We start from the raw sequence: 15826 nt of genomic DNA, 5'->3' as shown, positions 1-15826 counted from the left end.
AGACTTTCTAAGAAGCAAGGGGATGTCTTGTTGCACAGTATGTTTCTCTGGCATTAGAAGACCACTGTCTTTCAATGAGCTGAAAAGCTTCTACTGCCAGAGTAAAACACTGTGTGTAGTGAAAGACTGCCTCCTCAGTGGCTGAAGAGGGGTGCAAACAGAAACAAAGCATAGAATCTAAGCCTTTGTATACAGATCGCTCAGAATTGCATTGTATTTTCAGCTTTTATATTGTAAATAAAATTATTTCCTTTAGTATAGACATTTCATATGGCAGGGTAGGATGAGACACGCTTGTAGAATGTTCGTTCTTTGCTTTTCATCTGAAAAACAGTGAAGTAATACCATCTAAAGGGAGGGACACCCTTGTATAATGAAGTCCACAGTTTAAAATTATCCAACTGCAACAATAGAACTTTCGTTTTTGCAAGTGTAGTGCTGTTGTCTGTTGTGCCTGATCACTATTAGTGACTGCCACTACAATCCCTTGAATTCTTGACATGACAGGTCACCACACTGGTTAGAAAAAGATTGGAACTGTTACTCTTGTGAATAAATTATCAGACTTTAGAGAATGATTTGGCCTGATACAGTGATTATAGTCAAGCCATGTGCTGTAGTGGTGAAAAAGGCAAACTATATATTAGGAAAGACATTGAAAATAAAGTGGCCGATATTATAATGCTCCTGTACAGATCTATGGTGTGGCTTCATTTAGAATACTGTGTGCAGTTTCGATCACTGTATCTCAAAAATAACATCACAGAGCTGGAAAAAGTGCAGAAGAGGGCAACCAGTATGATTATGGGGTTGGAGCACCTTCCCTATGAGGAAAGGCTGAAGAGTCTGGGACCTTTCAGTTTAGAAAAGAGATGACTAAGTAGGGACATGATAGAGGTTTATAAAACTATGCATGGGGTGGAGAGAGCTGACAAAGAGAAATTTTTCTCCCTCTCCCAAAAACTAGAACTTGAGGGCATCCAATGAAGCTGATGGGCAGTAGAGTCAGGATGGAAAAAAGGAAATACTGCTTTACACAGAGAATGATTAAAATGTGGATTTCCCTGCCAGAGGATGTATTGATGGCCTTGGGCATAGACAGCTTTAAAGGGGGATTAGACAGATTCATGGAGGATAGGTCTGTCAGTGGCTATTAGCCCTGGTTAGTTACTAAAGGAAACTTCCATGTTCAGAGGCAGCCAACCTCTGAATCCTAGAGCAGGAAGCAGCCTCAGGGGCAGGCCTCGACCTCTATGCCCTCTTGTTGGTCCTCCAGAGTAACTGGCTGGCCACTGTGTGAGACAGGAGGCTGGACGAGATGAACCACTGGTTTGATCTGGCAGGGCTCTTCTAATGTTCTTATTTTCTTATGGGAGTTATTGTACCATCTATCGGGATGTGCAGAGCAACAAATGTTTTCCCTTGCAGGCCATATTTGTTTACATCTCTTACACATGTCACTGCTGACATACTGCTGCAGCTGTCATTCACATCCTCTAGCCAGCGCTGCAGGAGCCTGGAGGGCCTGGACTGACAGTAGGCTGGCAGCTTCTGTATGTGGGAGACTCTGTTTTTCACATTATCCCAGGCCTTATTACTCCAACTCTGTGTAAAGCATTCAGAGGGTTACTTTACGTGTAGATTGGCCTGTGTACTGCAACATTCACATGTCTTTTAATATTCTGGTCTCTCTTTTGTTTGGCTTTATACTAATAACAGGAAGCAAGCACCTTTATCTTTTTCCTGACAACAAAAGGCAGTAAACCTATGGGTTTTAGAGAGCACCTGCATTTATTCTGGTATGGAAAGCAGATGTGGTATTGGAACAGGTAACATGCCAAGCAGCCTGTGATTTGGATGGAAGTTCTGGAATCGATGTGAATTTATTGACAGTAGCTTTGCACTGCCATTGTTAAACAGTAATTGTGCATCAATTCCCATTCAAAGTCATGCAAGCTGAACAGGCCCTGTTATTTAATGCACTAGGTGTTACATACAGCATTTAGACATGTCATATGCATATGTGATGACGGTTCTTTCTGTTCTGTCTTTGTAGCTGGTGCATTTTAAAGTGCTGACTCACTCCCCAATGTCTGATGCCTCCATCACCTTCGAATGCAAGCCACAGTCCCCTTTTGACAACAGCACAGATCAGGAAGATCTGCACGACCTTGTGACAATCTCCAATTTGGCCAGTGTGAGCCTGGCCCAGGAGGACCAGCAGAATGTTGTACCTGGTGTGGTACCCGATGACATTGTGCAGAATATGGTGATCTCCCATAATGGGGTGGAGGATGATGGAGGTGGGGGCACTGGGGTGAAGAAGAAACGGAAGAAAAAAGAGGCAGGGCAGCAGGAGCTGAGCAGTGAAAGAGAAGCAAAACCAAAGAGGAAGAGAGAGCCTAAGGAACCAAAAGAACCCAAAAAGCCCAAGGAGCCCAAGAAGTCTAAGGAGCCTAAACAGGAGGGCACCAAGAAACCGCGGAAACCACGGGAGCCCAAAGTCCCAAAGGAGCCTAAAGAAAAGAAGAGCAACTCGGAATCTCCCCCCAAAGCAAGGCCCAAGAAGTCTAGGTTGGTATTTATTACTTTGTGCACAATATTTATTTGCATGCATGCCTGGCAGCTGTTTTTCTCTCTTGTGGAACTGCTTAGCTTTGTCCTACATGTTTTAGTGGTTTACTGGGAACAGATTGTTGTGACTGCATTTCTTTTTAATACAAAGCACAGCCCATTCCAGTGGCGCTTACATGTAACTTCTCTAAGCTGCGCCTGTAGTGTGCTTATTGGGCAAATTACTGCTTGCATGTGCCAGATGCAGCCAATCATATCTCCATCCTGCAGCTTCTGGGACAGTTTCCCTTGATTGCACTATATGTTGGTTGGTCTGCTGAACAAAGGAAATTGTGGGTGGTAAAGAGGTGGCTTAGGGCTGTTGCAGAATAAAGGTAAACTAATGATTTAACACAAGGGTGATGATCTAGAGTGGAAGACATATATGGAGTATGGACAGCTCTCCTGTTATCTTCCTCTTTGGACACTAGTAGGCTGGAAATTAAAAGTGAGTTTGCTCATGGAATTATTATTGAAGGATTGGATTATTTGCCTTATTTATAGCATTTCATTCAGAACCGTATTGCTGCCCTTTCAGCCTGTCTGTCAAAACTGCAGGAGTTCCATTTCCAGGGTAAACGCTAAAAGGGCCTTAATTGTTTTTTGTGTTGAAGGGAATGAAAGTAAATGTTCCCAATTGGGGTTCAATTTAAGGTCCCCTTCACTTGTAGCCAAGTGGCATGAGAGCCATGTCCCCATGGTCCAACTCTAAGTAACTGACTTATAGGAAGTATCCACAGGAGTGTCCCTCTCTGACTTGGCTGCGTCATTCACACGTAACTTGCAAGTACCGTGCATATGTATTGGAGGGTTTTTAAGTCTTGAAATTTGATTGCATTTTGCAGTAGTGCATGTTTTTGTCTCAAATGTTACATGCCCTGATTTGGAAAGAATGAATAAATAAATGATGAATAACAGAATTAGTTGAAAACTGCAAGTGCCTTTTGTGTAAGGCCTTTTTGTGTTGGTCTTCTGGTAATTATTATCTGTCCTTCAGATGTGAGCAATGAAGAGAGGGAAGCAGATAGAAAAACAGATATCCAAAGCTTGAAGTGAAGCCATAGCATAACTGGGAGCTGAATCCAGTCCTAGGCTTGAGTGACTTGGCAATGTGGCCTTTCTAGAGTTAACATTCCTTTCCTCAAATTGCCAAAGAATATGTTTGGTCTGCTTCTCTGTGTGTTGGTGTTTGACCATGACAGATGAGATACTTGAAGTGCCCAAACTAGAGTAATTAACAAGCTGGCCAGCAGAGAAGAGTTGATACCCGTTGAGTAAGTCGCCTAATATCTGTATCTCTCCCTGTCAAGTTGCAGCTGACTTATGGCAACCCCATAGGGGTTTCAAGGTAAGAGAGGTGGTTTGCCATTAACTGCCTCTGCATAGTGACCCTGGTATTCCTTGGTGGTCTCCCATCCAAATACTAATCAGAGCCGATCGGGGCAATTGATATAGGTTGTGGTAATATTTCAAGGCTTTGTAGCTCTGTCTGGCTTTGGCGGAGATGTGTAAACATCAGCATGGTCTTGGCTGGCTTGCTGTCAGAATTCACATGCAAAGGCAATACTGACTGGCAAACCATGGGATTACCACTTGTTCCTCAAGCCGTGCATCACAACAGTAAACAGCGACCAAGCTCATACTCTATCTGAGATTCAATTCTTAGCATGTGTTGATTTTTGCATTCATCCCCTGTGATAAGATCCATACAAAGCTCTTTCTTATGAAAGCATTTAACATGTGTCTAAAAGAAATTAGGCTTTGCCACTTTATTGTGGTCAGCATGTTGGATACTTCTGTAGGAATATTACATTTCACCATGGAAAGTATGCAATTGTTCCTATTCAGTGGGAGACAAAAAAAATACCGTATTTTTTGGACCATAAGACGCACTTTTTCTTCCAAAAAAAGTGGGAGGAAAAGTGAGTGCGTCTTATGGACCGAAGGTTCAGAATATTTTTCCCCCTGTTTTCCTCCTTTAAAAACTAGGTGCGTCTTAAGGTCAGGTGCGTCTTATGGTCCGAAAAATACGGTAGTTTATATGAAACCATGCTGGTTGTGCACCAGAGCTTTTGCTCCTGTTAGTCAAGCAGATCCTTGTCACACATTGTGTTGCATTGGGTGTCTATTGTTGTTTAGCCAAGCCAGTGCAAACCGGTCATGCTTGCTGCTTCAAGTGCTCAAAACCCTGGATTCATGTCCAATAGGCTACTCCACAGTACATTTATAGAAGCAGATAGGTAAGGAAAGTTCCTTCCAAACAGGCAGGGTAAAAGCATTCATGCAAATAGGGTAATTGCTGCAGACTCTCTAAGCAGCTGCTAATAGTGGCATAATCTCCTCTAAATTATTTCTAATCACAGCTAGATTCAGCATTCATGAATGGATCAGTTAATTGTGACTACAAAATCAGTGTCTGGGGACCTACCGCTAAAGCAGAAGCTTTAGATTCCATGCATTTCCATAGTTTCTGATCCAGTTAAACGTGTTTGGCTGGGTCACATCTGCCCTAGAAGCTGCTTAGCAAGTTATATTTTACTCATCCGCCAGGCACCTTCATAGGAAACTAGAGCATGAGATCTAGTGAATATATTGTTTAAAAGCAATTATTTGCTACTAGTTGACTAAATGGTACAGTGTATGCTAGCACCAGGTATGTGAAACGAAATGTCTGGCATTTCTTTGTGCCTGCTGAGACAAATGTACAGCAAATAGGCATTGTTTTTAGTGAAAGGTCATGAAACGCCTTAAAAGCCTATCATTATTTTACAGAAAGCTTGCTTATTTTTTAAGTTGGGAGTTTTTGAATGTTAATGTGGGAAACACATTATGCTACAATAAAACTATGCATATGATACAATAAAGTTTGTTACTTAAAGGTACTTCTGAGCTTTTTGCAATTTTGCAGCAACAGACTAACACGACTAACTCCTCTGGATTTATGACTGGGGGGGAGGGGAGTAACTTTCAAAATTTGGATTTTAGGAAAGGAAGAAGTATGGTATTGGGAGTATTCAGGATTCCTGAAACCATTTTGGGGTTTGGGTTTGGGGGAGATTTCAAAATTTTGTGGGGTCCTTTATTCCCTGTGGGGGACTTGAGAAGGGAGTGAAGTGGCTGCTTTTCAATCAAATGACACCAAATTTGCAGGAGAACCTCCATCTCTTCCTCTTGTGTCACTTCCAGCCTCCCTCTCCTCCTCAGACGACCTGCTGAACTCTGTAGGAACTGGAGAAGGGGCGCCCAGTCTCTTCTGCAACTTCCCCAGCAGTCTCTGGGTCATGGGGGGTGCACTCAAGGGCGGGAAGATTCTGTCTCCCAGGTTCAGCCCAGATGACAGCACAGACTGCTTCTTCTCCTGCTGCTGAGTCCCAACAGCTGGAGGAGGGGCAGCTTGAGCAGCGGGCCCCTGCCCAATGCCAGCACCTACATTAGGCACCTCTGCAGGTGGCATTTCAGCGGCAGCCTTGATGAAGTGCCTGTTAATGCACCATCTGAGCCAGAGGATGAGGTGATGGAAGGCTGCTGTGGGGCAGGCCTCCACACGGGGGGGGGAGCCATGGCCCTCCTTCTTTCCTCCACCTTGCACCCTGTTAAATAACACCTGGACTTGCTTCAGTTGAATTAAAAAACAAGCAAACTGTTTCTGACTTTCTAGCCTAAAAGAAGCTGGCTAATTTTTTGGTAACTACATCCTGAAATGGAAGTATGGAACTCTTTTTTTCAAAGCTTCAATTTATTTCATTTTTCCTAGCCTACAAGCAAAGCCTTTTTTAAAAAGTTAAGCTAATCCTAAATCTTTCTGAAAACTCCAGTATTTAGGAAGGCTAAAAGGAGTCTAAACCCTATTTTTTTTAAAAAAAACAAACACACAACTGTCTTCAATTGACTCATAGGTGAAGTCTGTCTAATAATTTTTAAAAAATACACCTATGCTTCATTTTTTTTAAGTCACCTAGCTTATTATTTTGGAAGTCTAACAAAAGTCTATTTTTTTTGTTTAGAGAACACTTACTAAGCTGAAATTTATTTTGTGTTTCAAAATACCTAAACCCTACCTATGATAAACTGTTATTAAAACGTAACTAGAAATTTCCTTCAGAACAATTAAAATTTTCAAAACCAACAGGAACTCCCTAAAACCCCATTAAAACCACTCCCCCCAAAACTCAAACAGCTTCCAAGAGCTCCAAAAGTTCAGTGTCCAGTCAGAGATGGGGGCCGTGTGTGCAAGAAGACTTGGGAGAGGAGGCAGGTTTAGTGGTTTCTGTGAATAATGATTAACTAAGGTCTACCAAAATCAGAATGGCTCCCAGTCTCCAACATGGCCAGGCCTGCTGGCAGCTCCCAAACCCCGCCACCATGGCTGGGTCCGCCGGCAGCTTCCAAGCTCTGTCGCCACTGCAGCAGCAAATGCCTGGCCCTTCTCTAGGAGCAGAACCCCCCCGAGTATTTTTAAAATTTTTTCACATTTTTCTGAAAGATCTGTTTTGCCTTTGTGTGGCTCCAGTCCACGGATTTAGACATCCATAGACAGGGACAACACGTCACTATTAGATATATAGATTCTTTAGCATGTAGACATTCTGAATAAAGCATTGCAATAAGCAAAATCAAACCCAAGTTAGGAAACTCTTAATTGAAGGATCAAGGTTTTTTTATTGGAGTCTAGAAGAAGGATAAATTAGGAACAAGGCTCCTCATTTTTATTTTTATCAGTGATCTGAGTGGAAAACACAAAAAAATTGCTGATCAGCTTTGCTGGCAGCACATTAGCAGAATGATAAATAAGGAGTATGCATCAGTTACTGGAAGTTATACAGATCATTTGGTAAACTTGACCTGTTCTGGCTTTTCTTTCTTTCTTTCTTTTTTAAACAGAGACACCTGCAAGGTCATCTTTTTAGAAACAAGCTGAAAAAGTGCTATGTAGTACAGTTCCTTTGCATTTCTGTGCTGGAATATTTCTGTCTGCGTCTCACTGAATTTGTTTACAGTGATCTTTTGCTACCTTGTTCCTGGTGGGAGAGGTGTAAGCTGATCCCCCTCAGCAAAACTAGGCAGTTTGTAAGCATAGTCCTTTCAGGGTTCTTGTTCAACCCTGGTTCTCTTCGTTTGAAGAACACTCAACTGTGCCAAGCCTCCCACTTGCAATGCAACACCCCAACCTAACTCCCTCATACAGTGGTTTGTTTTTTTATTGCTTTGAATATTGAAGGCTGACAAAGAGCTCTTTGTAACTTTCAGGCATGTGCTTTTAGCATTTTTAATGTTAATTGCTTAAGCAAAAGTGTCTCTGTATTATGTTTAGTAGGGTTGCTCTGTTTTGTTACTGCTTATCATGGTTTGCTGCTTTAGTCCTAATTAAGATACCAAATGTACAGTGAAACCGTAGCTTACCTTGCCAAGTTAAGTCCTGTGTTGGGATGGTATATATTGGGAGACACCGGTGAGACATCTTTGTCTCTTTGTAAACACAAAATCCAGAGAGGCAAGAAACTGTTTTAACCATAAGAACAGCCTGCTGGCTGGATCAGACCAGGCAAACAAGGCATAGAGGCTGTGGCCTTCTCCTGCTGCCTTCTCCCAGCAGCAGAGGTTTGTTGCCTCTGTAGATGGAGGCTCCTTTCAGTCACCATGATGAGTAGATGTTTTGATTGTCCCCTTGTGCATGAATCTATCTAACCACCTTTTAAATTATCTATGCTCATGGCCATCACTGCCTGCACTAGCAGTGAATTCTTCAGTCTGATTACTCATTGAATAAATAAATATTTCCTTTTATCTGTCCTGAACCCCCAACAATTTCGTTGTGTGCCCTCAACTTCTAATATTATGGGAGAGAGAGAGAAAAAGCTTCTTCTATGCACTTTCTCCACCCAATGCATCAGTATATCTAATTATCAACATGGCCAGATCTGTGGGTATTTAAATCCAGAGACTGGGGCCATGGACAGGCAAGACAAATCTTTCTGCAAATCTGAGAAAAGCCACTGGTTTGCAGAAAAATCTAAAATTCTTAAACAAAAAACATTGGGGGGTTAATCTCTCCAAAAAATACAGTACCTATAGCTTTAGGAAATGAACGCCCTCAGTGGCTGTTGCTGGGCAACCAGAATAATATTGTCAGCCCTCCAGCCTTAGTTTTCTGTCAGTAAAAGGTTTGGTGGGGCAGGGCCCTTTCGAGGGCTGCTTTGGTCTTTGAGGGGAGGACTTATTTGGGCCAGGCCTGGCAGCAACTATTGGGTAACTTGATACCATGTGACTTGCATTACTCACCCAGGACTGATTGCTTGGTACTATTCAATAGCAGCCCCCTCCCAAACCAGTGTGGTGGTGGTTAGAGTTTTGCACTAGGATCTGGGAGACCCAGGTTCCAAATCCCTTTCTGAGCCAAACTCTTTGTAATTTTTTTTACTTGTTGATGCTTGTTTTCTGGTGTTCTCTTGCAGCCACACAGCAGTTGAAGGAAACCGTTGTGTGTGTGTGTGTGTGTGTGTGTGGGAAATAGGCTTGGAACAGTGCTGCAAGGGGAAGAAGGGGGTCCTGCCTCCCCTCAAGCTATCTTCTCGCACAAAAAGTGTCTTGGGGGGAATTGCTTCCCTGGGGTTTTTTTTGCTCTATATGCACAGATACTTCACCTATCAACAAACTGACTCCTCCCAGCATGGTCTTCTTATGAGAAAACTGCTGGGGGGGGGGAGGGATCACTGTTCTGAGCCCATTTCAGCTCTCCTTTTTTAATTTAAGAAACAGTCCCCTGACCTGCTATGTAACTGCTTGGAAACAAAGGAAAATGATATAAACACGTGGAGAAAAAAATAACATACAGTTTGGCTCTCTGCCCTGGAAGCTCACTGGGTGAACCCAGAAAATGATATAAACAAATAAAAAAAAATAACATACAGTTTGGCTCTCTGTCCTGGAAACTCACTGGGTGAACTTGGGCCAGTCATACATTCTCAGCCTAACAGCCTCACAGGGTTGCTGTGAGAATAAAAAAGAGGAAAGGGAGTACTGTAAGTCGCTGTGGGTCCCCATTATGGAAAAAGGTGCTACTGTACTCAAATCTTGCTCTGCAGATTGACTGAAGATGCACTTGGCCCCTTCGCTTTTGATAAAGGCAGCTGAAAACAGTTTTATTTAGGACTGCATTTAACTAACTTAGTTTTTATTTATTGTCAGGCCTAAGTGAATTTTTAAATTATGGTCTTTTATGTATTTTTTATCGTTGTTTTATTTACACCGTAAGCTGCGGTAGTTCCACAAGGTAGAAAGGCATCTAATAAATGTTTTAAATAAATAAGAATAACCACTTAGGAAAAATTAATGGATTTATTTGTCCGTTTGCAATCTGGTTAATATGCCTAGAACATATATTGAAGCAGAGGACTGATGTTCTCTGAAACAAACGGGGTTGCTTAGGTACTGTATTCCTGGAAAGTATGTTGTAGATGAGCCTTGGGTAAGCCAAGCAAATCATCTTTGTCTAACTTTCATGCATTGTGAAATGGAGATTTGGTCACCAAGCATAATGAGTGATTTTGCTTCCATGTGGTGTTGGAGGAGCTTCATAATTTGGACCAGGAATGTGCTCTTGAAGTCTTTTCCCTCCAGACAATCAGATGGGGTGTGGGTGGGGATACATTTCGCTCACAGCACAACCCTCTCATTCTTCACCTTCAAACCAAAGGAACACCTGTACATATGTGGAATGAACCATAATTACATGATGGGGGGGGGTGTGACCACAGAACATATGTGCTTCCCAAAGATCCTCTCAAGAAGTAGTTGAGCTGTGGACCCTTGTGTGAGAGACCAATAAAATATATCTGAAATGTTAATGTACACAGTGTCTTGTTTACTTGTTGGAGTATTATCATTCAGGGCACTGTGTTGTATTCTGTAGGCAGAAATGTTTACGACACCTAGACTAATGCTTTGTAGGGTTTCTGGGAGCTAAAAGTGCTTCAGGCTGCCAGCTGGTTCTCTCTGATTTAAATATTGGCCCAGATTTGACTTTGGATAAAAAGGTGACTCTAGACTTCAACAGTGTCATTGTATTTACCAGCTGAGTGCTTCCTAGTGCTGTGTGTTTGGTTAGGGTTTAGGCAAAAGTAGCTGGGTTGTGTTGCTGATACTGGAATTAATTAAACCTGCTGATACCAGACTGTATTCCCTTCTGCCCCTTTATTCTGGCTAAGTTTTCTGGTAGAGGAGTTGGCATGCCTCTCTTTGTGTCTTGGCTTCCTTACCCAATTTTGTTAATCTTTTCAGGGGGAAAATAATTTTCCTCCTTTGGTGTTCTTCTAAAAATACCAGCTTCTGACAGCCCCAACTCTTGTTTTTAAAGAGTAATCCACTATCATGTGGATTGGCAAATAGAGTTGAGAATACGTGGTACCCATTATAATATGTAATTATCCTTTTAAAAATCTTTCCCAAATGTGTTTGATACACTTGTGTTTGGGACTCACGATAACAATTTTGATGCATGAAGTCAGCATTAATTAAAGTTATCTCACTGGATGGAACAAAGGCGCTACAAAAGTGCTATCAACTGGCAAGAAGGCAAATACATGAACAAACAGGGTTTTTTAAAGCTAAACCCTTCTCAAATCTTCAGCTTCCATCTCTTGAAGTGGAACTTAAAGATGTCAGTTGAGCACAACTGCTTGAGTCCACAGAAAGCCTGAAATAATAGTTCTGCAATGATAGTCCTCTCAGAGGAATGTGGACTGGGATCCAAAGTTTGCATGCCTAACATTATTCTGTACATACTCAAGTCTTTGCCTGTTTTTTCTTTATGGAGATACACCTTTCTACACTACACTGTATGTTGCTTCGAGGTAGGCTGTGAGGTATCTCTAGGCCTTCAAGAGTGTTCTTTTTTTAAGGGGTTGTGGTGAGAACAGACCATTTAAAAGACCTGCATGATCCTTTGGATTCTAAACTGTTGACTCAAAGAGACGTGGTACAGCTGTCAAAATCATGGTGGCATAAAGGGAGACTTATTAGGGTGGCATTTTGTGCAGAAATGCTAAACATGAAGTCTCATGCTGAGTCCGCTTCCTGAGATGTGCATTCTAATATTTTATGTACCCATTTGTGTCTGCAGCACGGAGCAAGGACCAACTCCTGTTGAGAAGAAGAAAAAAGGGAAGAGGAAACATGACACTTCAGTGGAAAGCCTAGAGCTGGATCAGAGTCTCCTTTCGTTGTCTGGGCAGAGCCCTGAGGAGTCTGCTGAATTGACTGACAGCCAGGTAAGCTTGGCCCTCTCATCTTCATGGGCACAGATGGATGTCTCTTGAAGAATGACAGATACTCTTACTATGAGTCTGTGTGTAAATTGTCCTGTTATACAGCCATTAGTGCTTTTTATTTGAACATTTTCTTCCTTATAATGAATTCCATGTTGGGAGCCCCTAAGGATGCATACGAGTGGCAGTTTGTATTCAAAACCAGAAGTGTGGGAAGCTGCCAGACTGGGCTTTTACATTAAATATGGAAGGACCTTGTTTTTTAAGCATGACACTTCCATGTGGACAGCAAGGCCTGTGAGGACATTGTGTTTGCTATTGCCTGTGGTATAGACAGATGAGTGATCAGTGCAATGTGGGATTGTTGGCATCTAGGGGTGCATGTGTAACACACACAACCTATTGTGTACAGTTGTCTGGATGCACCCTCAGAGGCATAACTAACATGAGGAGAAAGTTTTTCCTGCTTCCAAGAATTTTCCTAGTGTAGAAATTGGCAGGGGATACACATACTGGGGGGAAAAGGGATTGGAGAACAGACCGGGGAGTATGTTCTGGAAGGCTTTCATGGCCGGAGTTCATTAGTTGTTGTAGATTTTCCGGGCTGTATGGCCGAGGTCTTGGCATTGTAGTACCAAGACCACAGCCATACAGCCCGGAAAATCTACAACAACTAAAGACTGGGGAGTGTGGCTGTGTTTGGGGGCAGGGCTTCTGTACATAAATCATCAGGAGGCTGGTAGGGAGTTCAAGAAACAGATGGGAAGGCTCATCATGGAGCAGGGGTGAGGGCAGTTTCAGACATGCATGGTCATAATTTGGTAGCTGCAGCAGCAAATGAGGACTGGTATGTGTTAGAACCAATGTAGATTTAAAAAAAGACAACAGAAATTCCAAAATTGCCTTATGCCAGTTCACAAATTCAGCTGTAAATTGTCAGATGCTGAATAATCATGTAACAAGGTAGGCAAGTTGTGGACATGTGTATGAACCAGCTCCCAAATGCGCTCTTGTTACCTGGGAAGATTCCAGGGCAAGAGGCACTGGCACTGGAGAGGGGAGATGAGAGGGGTGCTCAAGGGAGGGTTCTGGGACTGCAAGATAAAAGACATGAGCAAGGAGAACTGGTTGAATGGATCTTGATAATTAAACAAGGAAACAAAGAGAATGTTTAGACTAGAGGTGTCAAACTCATTTGTTATGAGGACCGGATTCTGACATAAATGTCATTTTGTCTGCTGAGCCATGTGTGCCATACTGAAGCTACAGTAGAGTGGCTCCGCCCACTCCCCCCAGCACTCCCTCCCTTGCACCAGTTGCTTGCGGGCTGCCTAAGAGCCCTAAACGGGCCAATTCCACCCCCCCGGCCCTATGTTTGACACCCCTGGTTTAGACAGTCTGCAGTGTGAAGGGATTGGTGGGTTGCTCAGAGGCAGCTCAAAAAAAGGGGGATTACCTTGTGGGTGAGCAGTGTTGTACATATGGCAGTCACCCTAAAAATATACGTATATACATTTCCATTCTACATTTCTAATTCAGACAGAGTGGGGTACAGTTTTTAGATAGCCACTTGTTTCTTTTCACCTCTAACCCTTTAGGGAGAGCCAGGTGAATGCTAGAATTCTAGAATGTTAGAACAGGTGGAGTATAAAATCACAGTGGTACTATATGTGGAGTAGGAAGAATGGGAAGGAATCATATTCACTAGGGACATGCCCCTAGAGTTATTCGCAATCCCTGCCCTGTGATCTGTCTTGGTCATTACTTGGTTGGCTTAATGTCTAGGATATAATCTGAGTTTGTGTGGTATGTGCAGAAGCGCCGCTCTGGACGCCAAGTGAAGCGCAGGAAGTACAATGAAGACCTGGATTTCAAGGTGGTGGATGATGATGGAGAAACAATAGCTGTGTTGGGAGCTGGCCGGGCTTCTGCACTCTCTGCATCTACCTTGGCCTGGCAAGCAGAGGTAGGGATGGTCCCTTGGGAGAACAGGGGTGTGCCTTTTCATGTTTCTGTTGTAAGAGACCATTTCATGCAGTAGTGATGTGATGTTTGTGTGTCTGTATGTGTTTTAGTATTTGTACTAGGTTTGAGAGAAGAGTTATGTATATAGCTGTGACTGAATCAGTGAACAGAGCTTTGTTAGGTGAACTTTCTAAGTAAGTGACCTTGTTCCACTGTAGTTTCCTAGGCTTATTCCAATCTAAACCTATTGATGTTAATAGCAATAGATTTGTTAGATTTGTTAGACTATTGCAGCAAAATTAAGTGAAAGTCCAATGACACTTTATAGACTAACAGCATCCATACCAGCATAAATGTTATGAGTCAGAGTTCATGTCATGAGAGGCATGAAGCGTGTCCTGCTGTTAGTGAGAGAAAATCTTCCCATCCTCAACCACTTTGCTTTTCTCCAAGGGAGGGTATAGTCTGACTTTGAAAGAAGTATATTAGACACCCTCTGAAGAATGAGTCCCTGGACTTGAATAACTTAGGTCAATTATAATATGGCGGCCAACATTCCATTCTTGGCCAAGGTGCTTAAATAGGATGGTGGCTATGCAGCTTCATGAAGTCCTGGAGGAGATGGATTGTCTCAACCTATTTCAGTCTGGGTTTGGCTTGGAGCTTCAATTCTTCAGTTCTCTTGGTTCCCAGTGATGCGATCAATTGGAACTTACATGTGACATTTTTAAAGTGTAAACAAAAAAAGGGTAATGTACGAATATGACAAACAGGGTGTTTTTAACAGTGTGGGTGGAACTGGTATATGGAATCCTGCATAGTTTATAGTTCTGTATAACATCGCAAACGGTGTTGCACAGTGTTATCGAGCAGCTCTCGGCTCTTATCTTTGTTCCTGTCCCTGTAGATATAATGAGTACTGTGGGATGTTGGCAGTCCCATGTTCTTTTTCCAACAAGGTTCAGTAAAGCCACAGGCCAGGATTAATGTAGGGCTTTACCACTCTCATAATTCCAGGGGAAGTCTCAGGTGGGATCCGAGGGTTTGAGATGGCAACTTTGCCCCTTTTAATATCTGCTGCTTTGTGACTGGATGCTGCTATTGCTAAATTCTCTTCCTCCTGTTGGTACTCACAGGAGCCTCCTGAGGATGATGCCAACATAATTGAGAAAATTCTTGCCTCCAGAATGATGCAGAAAGAGGTGAGTGGCATTTTTTTCTTGGAGGCCCTAATTGGCCCCAATGTAGGGCTTTCTCTTTGTTCTTGGTTGAGTTTTGTCTATTGGCTATACCGTGTAAACTCTGTCAGCAGCAGAACACTCATGAGCTATGTACTTTCCTCCTGCAGCACTTGGTGGTGGTGGTGGTGGTGGGAGCATAGTGTACAACCCGTGCCCCTGCCTGCTGAGCAGAATTATTGAAAGTCTTGAAATTGCAGTACCTGCTGGAGATGAGTCGGTCATTTGCTGTCATCCCTGTATAGGGTTCTTGCTTAGACACCTCTGCTGTTCCACCCAGCTAGGCTCTCAGAATGGTTCCTGCCTCTTTCTATTCAGGAAGGCACTTGAGAAATCTGCTGTCCTGTGCTTCTCTCATTCTTGGTCCATGTGAGATCACATTAGTTGGGCAATGAGGTCCTTGCACCTGTCCTGTCCGCCTTGTAAATGATGCTTACCGGATGCTTTCTGTTGTTCCAGACTCACCCTGGAGGACCAACTTATGAACAGGAGGAGTTCTACGTAAAATACCGTAATTTGTACGTATAGTGCGTGAATCTTCTCTTCAACATGCTACCATTGTACACTGACTGCAAAGAACACCCTTACCATTCCATGCACCCACCCAATCCTGGGCACTTTCTCTTGATAGGGAACAAATGGTTCTTTGCTGAAGGAATTGGCTTTTTATCCCTGCTTTGTCATCCCCTTGGGGGTGACAGCCTCTGTTAGCAGGTTGATCTGAACTCCACCCTCGTGAGTCATCTC

General features: G+C 42.9%; 1 protein-coding gene across 1 annotated transcript in view; it reads left to right on the top strand.

Moving 5' to 3' along the window:
* CHD6 (chromodomain helicase DNA binding protein 6) overlaps positions 1 to 15826 on the top strand; it is a 94654-nt gene that overhangs the window by 26368 nt on the left and 52460 nt on the right. The window contains exons 2-6 of the mRNA XM_015425280.1: positions 2057 to 2574; positions 11732 to 11879; positions 13693 to 13842; positions 14978 to 15043; positions 15539 to 15597. Coding sequence (XP_015280766.1) covers positions 2057 to 2574; positions 11732 to 11879; positions 13693 to 13842; positions 14978 to 15043; positions 15539 to 15597 — 941 coding nt within the window. The remainder of the gene's footprint in view (positions 1 to 2056; positions 2575 to 11731; positions 11880 to 13692; positions 13843 to 14977; positions 15044 to 15538; positions 15598 to 15826) is intronic.

The sequence above is a fragment of the Gekko japonicus genome, unplaced genomic scaffold, assembly GCF_001447785.1.
Source record: "Gekko japonicus isolate JY-2015 unplaced genomic scaffold, Gekko_japonicus_V1.1 scaffold2, whole genome shotgun sequence".
In the NCBI taxonomy this organism is placed as follows: Eukaryota; Metazoa; Chordata; class Lepidosauria; order Squamata; family Gekkonidae; genus Gekko; species Gekko japonicus.
This window is presented reverse-complemented; position numbering and strand designations above follow the sequence as displayed.